General features: G+C 40.7%; 1 protein-coding gene across 1 annotated transcript in view; it reads right to left on the reverse strand.

Annotated features, from left to right (window-relative positions):
• Positions 1-3,056: 3,056 nt before the first annotated feature.
• The window catches only part of LOC121287134 (XK-related protein 7-like), a 195,919-nt gene continuing 186,021 nt past the window's right edge, over positions 3,057-12,954 (reverse strand). The window contains exon 4 of the mRNA XM_041204701.1: positions 3,057-4,003. Coding sequence (XP_041060635.1) covers positions 3,057-4,003 — 947 coding nt within the window. The remainder of the gene's footprint in view (positions 4,004-12,954) is intronic.

Consider the following 12,954-nt stretch of genomic DNA (forward strand, 5'->3'; position numbering starts at 1 on the left):
TCAGTGCTACACCGGGCAGTGACCTTATTAATTAGACTATCTGAGGAGCCTAAGCAGGCACTGTTGAACATCTTCTCACTAGTTTTTGCAACAGACAATAAGCAACAGTCTGGTCCATAGTAGTGTGTAAAGTAAGGCTTCAAATTAGGGATATAATCACACAAACATTTTAAAATATGGCAATAGCTATTATGATTATCAGTATCTCACAATGTTGTTAATAATAATTTAACAAAGAAACATTGAACAAAAATATGTTTCAAGTAAAAGTATCTTGAACATTTACCCAAGATTTCCTGCTACCTTTGTGTATTTTACAAAAATTAAAATATTACAGTTTTTTCAAATGCTTTAATACATTTCAAATGTATTTCACCTAACAATTCCAGTGATTTCTAAGTTTGCCACTAAAAATCTGGTGTGTTTCTCCTTTAAAATTACTATTTCAATTTGCCTATTGCTGTCTTTTACACTTTTGAGTTTTAAGATCTTTTTAGACCTTCAAAACATAATTCTACTTTTAAGACTTTACTTTTCCTACTGATGATTACCACCATTATCATGAATCATATGTGGATTTAAAAAGTGTTCATTCGTGACATATTGCAGGATTGTTACACCCTATTTCAAAGTAAATTGTTTTGGTGAAACTAATTGCACAAATCTCAAGATAAGCACTTTCACTGGCCCCGTTACTTCCTGTTGGCTCTTAGTGTTACCACTGTGTAGTTTTTGATTTACTTTATATCAGTGCCGCATTTAATTTCACAAAAATCAGTGCCACTATTTGATTTTTATTTTAGTACCACAGCTTAAACACAAAATTGCATGCTGGTTTTCAAATGCTCCTGAGAGGCAAATTCTAAGGACATGAATGGGCTTAATTGCTCAGCTAATTTGTGTCATTTTTTTCACTGCAAAGTTGCATATTTCCACATAGGCAGAGTTCCCAAAATTAGTTGTGAAAATCTGATTTATGGCAACTGTAAAATGGTTTTATTCTCCCATCCTTTTGGACTCATTAAACTCATTAATCAATACTTGATACTGATTTTCAAATTAAATGCAGGTTTGCATATCACTCAGTGAGTTTGGCATGAAAAAACGGGTTCTCACTGATAGAGTCCTTAAAATTAGAGTCATAGAGGTCCACAGCACAGAAAAAGGTCCTTCGGCCCATCAAGTCTGTGCCGGTCAAACAAGTACCTAACTATTCTAATCCCATTTTCATGAATTCTGGAACAACTTGAATATTCTCAACCAAACAGTTAAAATCTTCTTTCCTGAATCATTACAGTAACTCACTGCAAGCTATCAATTATAGTTTAGGACCAAAGCGTTTTCATATTTAGGTAACATTATCTACACTACAGGCAGCACTGGCGCTCGATTTAAACCTCCACATGGAACAAAAAGCCCTTGGTAAAAATGTGTTTATTTCTAACAAGCATTGATTCTTCAATCTTCATGCACTACAGATGTGAATTAGCACCCGTTTCACTGCCTTGCACTCAGACTGAACACATCCCTCATGTTTGCTTCAGCAATAAGGAGGAAATATTTAATTTCATACCATTACGTAGCAGATGGGTGAAAGGCAACACTCTTCTTATTTGGCACGGTATTCCTACTCCAATCATTGTACCATCTCATATAGATATGCACCCTATTAGAGAACACAATATGATGCAGCAGTAACAGTCCCTTGTTGTCTTTCCCTTCCCCCATCTTTAAACCCGAGGACCAAGTGCTTTGATAACCTATCAGATCAACAGCATAGGTCAGACTTGGAAGGTGATACCCCACTACTGGAGAGGGTTTTCTGGTTCAGACACAAGTCTTTCTAAAGAGAGGTTAGTTGTTTTGATTAATGTACCTTTATGGATGCACTCATCTATTCACTGCTTAAAGCCACAGTATAACGTAGAAAGTAAATCTGACATTTTAACAGAATACATATATAAAAATATTGTACCTCATACAACTCATAATTCATATGTATTGTAAAATAAAACTTATATTTTAAGCAGGGAGTCCAACATTAAAATTCTAATAGTCATTACATTTTAAAAATTATTTGAAGCCATTTTTCCTGAGAATTTGCTCTGCAGTGTTTGCATGGTATTAAATTAGATATTAAAAGTGACATATGATGTATGTTAACTACATTTTGGAATAAAGAAATGAGTGCCAAATGTTCTGCTAAATAATTAAAAATGTCATGATATCTTGCTATTCTATATTGCAGCTTTAATTTTTTTTTGCATTGACATGTGTATAATCCATCACAATGCAAACCTTAATCCATTGACTGTAATTGTCTATATTTTTTGTTTGCAAAATATAATAGTTCTTTCAATAGAGCACACAACATTTTTCCATTGTCAGAACCACCACATCTTCAAACTGAAATAAATACCTATTCTGCTCACATCAAAAATAGACGAATGGGCTACGTGGGTATTGAAAGTTCAAATGACACCTGTGTTCTAACTTCTGCAAGGTATCATAGATATAATGTTATTACTCTCACAACATTTAGTCACTGTTTGGCAAATAGTTTGTTACAGTTTAAATAAACTTTCAGTTAAGGAGAATAAGCTGCAGTAAAATTTGGACATGATTCTTCAACCATAACATGCAAACCATGATACATTTTTTTTTTGCAAATCATCAGAGAACTAACAGAAGTTTGGTACTTCCATATTCAAACCTAGGATAGCATTCATTGACCAGTGTGCAGCTGTTCATGATCGAGTGATGCAATCTTGAGCACAACCATTCTCAATTCTTTTTGACAACCATAAAACCTGTTTCTGTAAAAGGCAAGAACAAAAAAACCTGACCATCCCACTCGACCAGAGTTGGAATGTTGTATCAATACCATGTTACAACTCCTTTGAAGACACATTTGTGGACACAGGCCTTCTGCACACTATTATGATGCAGCAAGGTCAGCAGTGGGTGACCCCTGCAGTGCACCATTATTCTACATAGACTTGAACCCCTTAGGAAGGGTAACTTTATTCCATGCACCTAGCTCTGCTTGTATGTGACTACACAGTAGTTTCATATTCCAGTACTTCCTGTGTGAAGCTAAGATTTCTGTACTGGAGGCGTGGAGTGGCAGGTGAGGTGTATTCCAAGGCCAGGATGGTTTTGCGCAGCCGCCTGTCAATAAAGTGCGCATCCCATGCAGGATACCGTTTTCTGGGCAAGTCAATTCTGATAACAGGCCCTTCTGTTCGCAGTGTGCGTGACACTGGTGTTGGGGGCACACTGGGCCTTACCTGGAAAACAGGCATGCAACTGTCTCGATCAGCTGGCACTTGCTCGCCAACTGTAGTCCGGCACTGGGTCATTGCACGGGGAGGAACTGTTATAACCTGTGCAGGTATATGTGTAGCAGTGTCTTGTTCTCCACCATCAATGCACCCTCCTTGTGACCCAAACATTGGTCCATTTGGGTGCAAAGCACCATAATATATAAACATGAAGAATATTCCAAGAGCAAAACTACTAAACACTACACAAACTATAATTAAGGCTTCAAAGTCTGTTGTACGGGAATCTCTGTACAAGTACCACAGCACAGTCAAGGCAGCATTTTCACAAAATGTAATGAAGTAGTAGATGAGCATTCGACACCGAGTTCTCCCTTCCTTAACATTAAACCAACAGAAAATGTAGATAATTCCAACAACCATATTATAAATGATTTCCTCCCACTTGGACATACAAAAGTCTGTTTCCCCATGAATGATCCAGAAGGTCATGATGCACCAGTGGCTGACAATAAAGATTCCAAAGTAGAGTTGGAAAACGGAGGCAAACAAGGAAAATGCAATTACTCGAGCTGCAATGGTGAAGAGATGCCAAAGAATCTGTGTAATCGCAGCCTTGTAGGACATGGGCATTTTGTCATCTCTGGAGTCACGAAGTACCTTCTGGTAGGAAGCTATCATCCAAGCAAGGGACAGTAGCGATGCTGCTGCTGATAGACCTAGGTAAAATAATAAATACTTAAAAGATGCATTAACTTGTTTCAATAATGAAGCAGCACTGCTATTTTAAAACCAATAGTCCAACAACAGTCAAACAGAAACATCAGCTTAAAAAGTCCATATTGGCAATAATTGTGGGAAAATCTTTAATGTGTTTGTATGACATTTCACTACTTGTTATGGTAAGGGAGGAGTTAGCAGTTTATTTCAAATGGCTAACCTGACCATTTAAATGGGGGACAGGGGAGTGTCGTTTAACTATGTTAACCGTTTGCTCCATTATCATTTCTAGATTATCCTGGATTTTTTCCCAGTTTTCAGGTGTGGAACTAAATGAATACTTTGCAGTGAAAGGTTTTCATGAGAAGGATAAGAGTAGGGACTTTCATCTTATTTGTTGCATGACAAGGTGATGCCACTGTGAAACTTAGCACATTGTAAGCTGTCACAGCTTGTGTTTTGTCAGAGATCTAGTGCCACTTTCCTTGAACCAACCAAGTGAGCCCCTCATACAAAAGCACAAGCTACAAGATAATCAATCATTTATGCTTTTACACATGATGCCCAAGTTCACAAAGACACATATTCTTACAGAATATTGTCCTATGGTATTTATATCAGTGAACAGCAGCTATGAGCAGCAGCACATTTCTCCACTGGCAATATGGGTTTCTAAACACTGTAATGGACAATTTCAGATCATAACTAAGGGTTGTTGCTCATATGTAGTCTGGGTCTGGAAAATGATTGTGCAGTTTTCATGCCAACCTTAATATTGGAGGCTTTTCTAGATTGTTAATCACTTGACTCCCCTCTTTGGTGAAAGATCAGGTTGTCTGAAGTTTACAGAAAGTAGGAAATGACTAGCTTTCTTTTTTTGGTCCTTCTTTTGGGGTAACTTTTATTTTCAAAGAGTACTCAGTTGTGTTTTGTACAAGGTGTGACAGCTGATTTGTGATAAGCTTGTCCCAAGCTGTTTGTGTGTGCTAAACAGCACTCCATTCTTTGTCAGAAGTTGCTAAAAGCTTGCGCACTGTGGTTTCTGGTCGTCAATCCATGGTCAGTGGACCATATTACTGGTAGCCAATTAAAGTGCCAATTGAGGCACTCTCCACGTGTTGTCTAGAATTTTCCAGATGACGGGCATGGTTCCCCCTGAGGCTGAAGCCCAGTTATTGGATGGAGGTGGCCTCCCGGAAGATGGCTGTGGGAGGTTGGTTTCCAGCAATGCCTCCTTTAGTTCTTCTCCCCCGATCCCCCATGCAGCCACCATTATCAGAAGGGCACAGCTTACTGGCCCAACAGCTGCCTGTGGCCACACCTTATTTTTAAAATATTGAAAAATCTTCAGACAGTGCCTCCATCTTGAGGCACCCCCATGGAGTCCCACCTACTTCAGCAGTGCCCAGCTCTACAGTGGGGCTGCTGACCTTCCCGTGCTGGACAGTCTCCTATTGGCCCTCTAGATTTGGGAGCCTGTTACCATCCTTATTTGGATGGAGCACCCAGAAGTGGCCACTTTATTGGCTGGCTCCTCCAAAATCTCCCTCAGGGCACTGATGCCAACATTTGTGGGCTCCTGACTTGCATTTCATCCCAGCAGCGAGATTAGGCCCCGGGCCAAATTTCATGCCAGTAACGTCAGATGACTCTTAAAGCAACGATTTAAGCCTCAGTCAAACAGTGAAAACCAGGCAAGCGGTACCTGCCAATGTCCCACTCCTTTCCCATTATTGTCCATTTTTATCTGCTCCTCTGACCAGGCAAGGATGAAACCTGCCTGTTTGAAATATGTAGATTGAGGTCCAATGGCGATATCGGAGCTTGACTGCTATTGTTACTGGTGGCCTGAACGTGGAAGCATCAGATCAACCTAGAGGAAAGAGTTGGGGCCAGGGAGGCCCATACAGATCAATTTTTTAAATATTGAAGAAACTTCCTTAGTGGGGTCCAGGAGGAATAGGGTTTTTTCTCCAAGCCCACAGGAAAGCTTAGGTCTGCTCTGCTCCAGGCTCCCCCTCTTTTGCAGTTGAGAATCTTTCCTGAAACCTGTCTCTCATGACTTACCCAAGTGCCACAGACTGTTCCTGTGGTTCCCTGCGGCAGCCTCCTGCTGTCTCACATTTTGCTTATGCTCACTGGCTGGATGCTGGTTCTTGCCACTTTCCGCATGGCAAATGGACTCGGGCTTGTATGCATGCTTCCCCCTACCCCCACCACTGGAATTAAAATCACCTAAGTCTCATGAGGCCGATGGCAGCAGGCTTTGCCGCTTACCTTGGCCTCGGCCATCCAGGGTTAAAATTGGGGCTTTACGGAGGATGATTTGTAGAGGTCATGATATTGGCCAGATGACATCAGCAACTCACACCATCTTCAGACAGAAATATGTTGTATGTATTGCGGAGGTTGCTACAAATGTCACAATAGCAGTGGTGAATGTTATGAGCTATGTTGGATGTGCTTCAAGAAGGCGGCTGTTTATTTGTCATAGAGCTGGCAAACCAAAGAATCATTACTCTATCGATAAGAGCAAAGTGGGTACTTGGTAAAGTTATGTGGAGGGAAAACAACCAGAAACTGGAAGCATTTCATATTTATTGCTGATTTTTTTCTATAGATGAGAAAGTGTCAGTTTGGCTTTGTTGGTTTCCCTCGCTTCTCTATGTCATTCTGTGTGAGCCATGTTGGAACATCCAGATAGATCTATATCTATGTTGTTAAAAAAAAAGTTTGGGAAACATTTGTAACAGCTTATATCACAGAGCATCAAATACTGACAAATCACCAATCAACATTTATTCTAAAAGTACGTAAAATGAACACAGGAAAAATGAGAAAGCCAGTCATTTCCTGATGATTTTCTGAGCTTGATGTAAGCTGGTCTGTCCAAAAGGAGTGGAGCCCAACAGCTGCCAATCTGGAAAAAAGTTCAATACCAAAAGTATATAAATGGAACTTCTTTAAATGCAGGGTCTTTCTCTCATTTGAGTGGGATGCTGATCCTCGCTGTTAAAATGATCCAGATGGTTTCTACAATATCTACAGATCAGAAACCTAAGAAACACCTCAAGACATGGACACCAAATAAGTGTTAGAACTATAATTCCTAACATAAGCTACATTAACACAACCACTTATTTTCTTAATTGCTCTTATAATTAATAAAGTGAAGAGTTCAGTAATATAATCTGTGACTTTAAAGGTTATTAGAATCATTCTAACTTCAATTCTTTTGCCCTCAATATCCATGTGCATTTGTGGAAATTGCACTAAAATTCTGATGAATATTTTGTCCACTCACAATCTATTTATTGATTTTGCAATCAATGTCATTGCCTCAGTTAGTTGGAATATTTATTTTAAATAAATGTAGTGCACCTATATCATGGATCCACTATTCTCTTGGCAATCAATGGCTTCACTAACAGGCATGTCAGTAAGTATATTTTTCAGGCATGGATTTGCTGAAAGATTTCAATGTTGTAGGTTTGCAATTAGATGTAAAATAAATAGCAACACCCCAGACGTTCAGTTCTGGGCACAGTGATACCCTTTACTTTTCACTGATGGTGTCAGTGCTAGGGAAAGAAATGTCTTCTCACTTTTTTTTGCATTAGCATCAGCCACAAGTACTTGCATGTCAGGAATAGCAAACTAAGGCTCCCTTTGAACAGCACCACAAAGCATCTGATCTTGATTTTTGAAGAACGCTCACTGTGCTAATCAGAAATCTCCACTTTGCACGATAATGTTGGTAGTAAGAATAGAAGAGCAGAATATTTTTTCAAAGGTGTGAAATTTGTAAATGTTGATTTCAGAGAGACTTGGGTGTACTCGTATGAGAAACACTAAGTTAGCAGGCATGTACAGCAAGCATTTAGGAAGGCAGGCAGTTTGGCCTTTGTTGCAAGGGGTTTGGAGTACAAGACTAAGAAGGTCTTGCCATAATTGAACCACATCTGGAGTACTGTGTGCAGTTTTGGGGTGGTATCTAATGGAAGCAATGGGGATCCTACCTGCTAGCTGGAGAGCTGGCAAGAACCTGTGTCATCTCCTTTTGGGAAGGTCCTTTGATTTAAATGCCAATTAGGCACTTCACCGAACAGCAGTGGGCCTTCTGGGGTCAAGGACCACAGAGGTGGAGATCCTGCCCCCGAGAGCTGCCGGGCAATCAGTGGCTGACAGCTGGACATTGCTCAGCAGCTTGCACTGTAGGAGCAACAACGGAGGCTCAGAATCACTGAGGGGCCCAGGCCACAGGTGAGTGATGGCAGGAATCGGGTGGGGGGGTGGGGGTGGGGGGGGGGGTTGTGGGTGGGGGAAGAGGGGTTAGTAGCAAGGGCAGGAGGGTGGGTCTCAGCGAGCTCCCCATTTCCTGATGCTGGGTGCCTCAATCAGGGACTGAGTGCCTTTGAATGATGGAGCCAGCCTGGAAACCCACAAGCAACCCCTAGAGGGGCTTCGATTTGCAACAGGTCCACCAGCTGCAGCACGGTTCACACCCGTCACCTTCCCACCTAATTAAATGTCCCTCCAACCACAAAACTTACATTGGGGGAGGGCATTAAATTCTGCCCTTGGTGTCCATATCTAAGGAAGGATATACTTGCATTGGAGGTGGTGCAGTGAAGGTTCACTAGATTGGTTCCTTGGATGGCAGGATTGACCCATGATGAGAGACTGAGTAAATTGAGCCTATACTCTCATTTTTCTAAAATCCAGAGAGATTGAAAGTTACAAGATTCTAAAGGGACTTGATAGGGTAGTTTCTCCTGGCTGGAGAATCTACAACAGGGGGATATAGCTCAGGATAAGGAGGCCGATCATTTAGGACTGAGATGAGGATAAATTTCTTCACTCAAAGGGCTGTGAATCTTTGGAATTCACTATCCCAGAAGATTCTAGATGTTCCACCATTGAATATATTTAAGGCCAGGATATAGAGATTTTTGTTCTCTTAGGGGATCAAGCAGGTGAGAAAGTGAAGTTAAGACAGAAGATCAGCCATGATGTATTGAATGGTGGAGCAGGCTCGAGTGGTTGTACAGTCTACCGCTGCTCCTATTTATTATATTTGTAACTGTCTCACGGTTTCTGGGTGAGGCTGTTAATCAATGCTGAATTATGAGCTCATGTCCTTCTACCAATATTAAAAACTTTAGTCTGAGTGCGCTCCTATCTATACCACAGTCCTTCCTCGTTACCACATTTTGTCACACTGTTTGTGTTAATCTTGTTCCACAATAAATTCCCATGTCCCTCCAACATTTATAAGTGATTTGCCTCTCTAAACTTGAAATAAGTATTCAACAATTATGGGTGTATTTGGAGCAGATGTTGAGCTGTTTGTGTCGGTTTGACCTCAATCCTGTTTTTTTTTGTTGCGGTTCCACAAGGAAATTAAATATATTGGAAAGCTTTGAACCATTTAATGTTTTATTTCCCATTTAAATTCTCTAATATAGCATTTAGTTTAAAAGCCTAGCATTTCATTTTTTTACGGTTATTTAAATATTCCCTTGTTCATGGGCTTTGGAAATGGGAGTGGAACTAACCAAAATTGTCCTTTCCTCAGCAACTCATTTGATTTCCTGCACCACAGGCATCCCAACAAAGCATAAATGTAAATGTTCAAGTATTTATCTGTTAAAGTTCCCAGATAATTTCCCTATTTGAGATCCAGGTCTCCTGATTAAATCTATGGCATCCCCCTGCCCACCCCAGTTTTGACTTGTGAGGAATACAAATAATTAGCAGAAGGTTTAGAGAAGAGTTGAGGAGAAATGTTTTCACCCAGAGGGTGGTAGAGGTCTAGAACTTAATACTTGAAAGAGTGGTAGGGGTAGATACCTTCAACGCTTTAAAAAAATGCTTGGGTGTGCATTTGAAGTGCTGTGACCTACAAGTCGACTTACTAAGAGCTGTAAAGTGGACTTAGACTGTATAGTTTTTTTTCAGGTGGGGCACAAACAAAAAAGGCTGAATGGCCCCACCTCCGTGCCTATATTTCTAGGGAAGTTTGATCACAGCCCTTCCCTGTCACCGATTGGTATTTTCCAGTGAGGATCTCTTCATTTGTCCATTTACAGGCTTCCTTCCACTCTGAAGTTCTGACTTTAAATTGTGTCCGCTTCTTCTTTGCTGGTGTGGCATTGCACCTGATTTTTATGCTCGAAAAGTTTCACATCCAACCAATTTCCTCCTGCTTTCAGTATTCCCTCAGATAGATTCCTCTGCTCCCACTGACACCAAATTGCTTTTCTCCTCACCACCACTGAGGACCAATTCTAATTTAAGCCCTTTACTGCTACACCGTACATGATTTCTAAACAATCCCACTGTACAATTCAGGCAGAATCCCACATTACAAGGTTGAACTTAAGTGTTCATTGTTACCCCCCCCACCCCCATCCCCTCTCTCCTCTCCAATGAGCACCATATTTCCAGTCTGGAACTTGCTCACTGAGAACCATTTCCAAAATCACCCTTTGATCCACTCTTACCCACCTCTAGCAACCAGCAGTCAGAGTTCCCTCCCACCAAAGCATTTCCATGAATGATCCCCAATCCCCTCCCAACCCCACATCCTCACACAACTGAGCAACTGGCCCTTCTCCCTGCAAGCGACTCTTGAGCAAATGTTGGGCAGCCATCCCAAGCCATTCACCCTCATCCCCTCCCTTGCAAAGTATCATGCAACTGGGTCAATCCCACTCCCTCAAACTGGCAATCCTCTACGTCCCCTCCCATATATGATGTTTTACCATGCATAAATTATTCTGGCAGACGCATTGATTTATATATCTTCCTTTACTCCATTATGTTATTCACCCACTCCCTCATCAAAAGATATACTTCCTTTCATTCTCTTTTTTACAGAACAGAAACATAATGGATCAAAGCTGCTCTTTTACTACAGTGAGGGGTGTAATAGCACTTCAGTACTTATTGTTACACTACTGAGGAGCCATGCTTTCAGTGATTCTCTACAGCAGTACAAAACTGGGGAAGACATGTGCATGCAGGATTGCTCTCTACAACTAAAGTTTTGTTTGATTGAGATCTCTCTGCGTGAATCTGTTTCAGTTCTCATTTCAATCTGCTGGTTCACTGATACCGTAGAATGGGCTGAAAAACAAAATACACTTGATTTTCAATGACTCCAGGGGAAACACTTAAGAAAATTACTCAAGTGTTATAAACAATTAATATTAGCTCTAGGTATTGAAACAAATAGAATTGCAGTGAATAACAAAACTTCTTTTTATATATTTTCAAAAAGGCATTTACAACTGTCCAGAACTACATTGAAATCTAGCCAATGATCCCTCTTAAAAATGCTACTTATGGATAGGTATTGCATAATTAAGTTTTGAAGACTTTGTGTAACAGAACATCATATGGTACATTACCTCTCTTGCTATTTTCTTCATATTCTTGGATTACCAGCTCATGGTTCTCAGTGTTGTTCCTCTTTTGATGAGCAACAAGCATTCAGATCTCAATAATTAATACAATTTGGTGACCTCAAACTCAAACTAAATATTTCAATTTACCTTTAGCTAACAGTTGTAGTCTTTCCCCTCCTTTGCTAATGAGCCGGAGCTTCTTTATTAGTTTCTATTCACTAAAAAGTTTTCTTCTTCATATACCATTACTTTTTTGTTTCTTTCTGAACCAACATAAAGGCCAAGATTTTCACTATAATGAGGAGCCTCTCTGTTGTGGTGAAGATCCCGAAGTGGCCAGAAATTATAAATCCCGCCCCCGAACACGGCATTCCTATATTCGCGGGGGCGGGACTGGAGTGGGGGCGGGGTTTGCGCATGCGCGGTTTTTGAAGGTAGGTGGCCATTTAAATCACCAGCTGTCTCCACTGAAGTGGAATTTTGGAAGGCCAAGAATGTAAAGCTCAGAGTGTGCAGATTAGACCAGGTAAGAGTTGATCCGAACTTGGTAGATTCGTTTGAATAGCCAAGGTACCCTCTGGTGTGGGAAGGTGCCCCTTTGGATATGGCCTTGGGATACCTTTGGGAGAGGTAAGGTGCCCTTTGAGAGAAGTAAGGCACCTTTTAGGTTTGGTAAAAGTAAACATGGTTGTCCATAAAAAGTGCATAAACTCATTGGAACTGTCAAGCTGTCAAGGAACTGTCAAAGGATACTGGGTGAGTTGGCATGGAGGGGGTAATGGAAAAAGGTGGTGGGTGGGATTTATAGGCCGGCATGAGTTGGCATAGATGCTATAAAGGGCCATGGGGGGAGCATGAAGTGGCATAGGTCGGCATGGAATAGGCATAAGAAGGTTGCTGGGTGAGGGGTGGGGTGTTTTAATCTTTTAAAAATAACTTAAACAAAGTGATGGAGCGCAGAGGCAGGCCTTCTGCCCAGCATATTTCCACACCTGGCAGCCTCTGCACTCATTCCAGAGGCGGCAGGACCAACTTCCAAACCAGGCCGCCCTACCCCAGAAAGAAAATCCCAATTGTGAGTGCCCATTTTTTAAAGGTCGGGTTTGCAGAGCCGGGAATGCTCTTGTTCCTGTGTACCCGGCCCGGGAGTGAAAATCTGGACCAAAGACTTAACCAAAAACTTTGTCACTTAGGTAATGATACATAAATAATAAGAAGTTTTTGTTGGTCGTGTTATTTATATGAATGGATAATTATTGACCATAGATCATAACCAAGCTCCTCTTCCTCTCACTGTGCTGTTTCATTATTGTCTTCCAGGATATCTCTTCGTGTGATAAACTATAATGCTCAAAATTCCAATAATTCAGAACTTTTAAGTTTTGCTTATTCATTTGATTTATACAATTTCTTTTAACATTTATTCTTTTACTATTTCCTGTGCTGTTAGTATTCCATTTTTAACAAATTTATCAAAGTCACACCATTTTTCTTACTCTCCCTCCCTCTCATATTTTCATCCATTCTCCTTACTTCAC

Source organism: Carcharodon carcharias, chromosome 14 (assembly GCF_017639515.1).
Source record: "Carcharodon carcharias isolate sCarCar2 chromosome 14, sCarCar2.pri, whole genome shotgun sequence".
Classification (NCBI taxonomy): Eukaryota; Metazoa; Chordata; class Chondrichthyes; order Lamniformes; family Lamnidae; genus Carcharodon; species Carcharodon carcharias.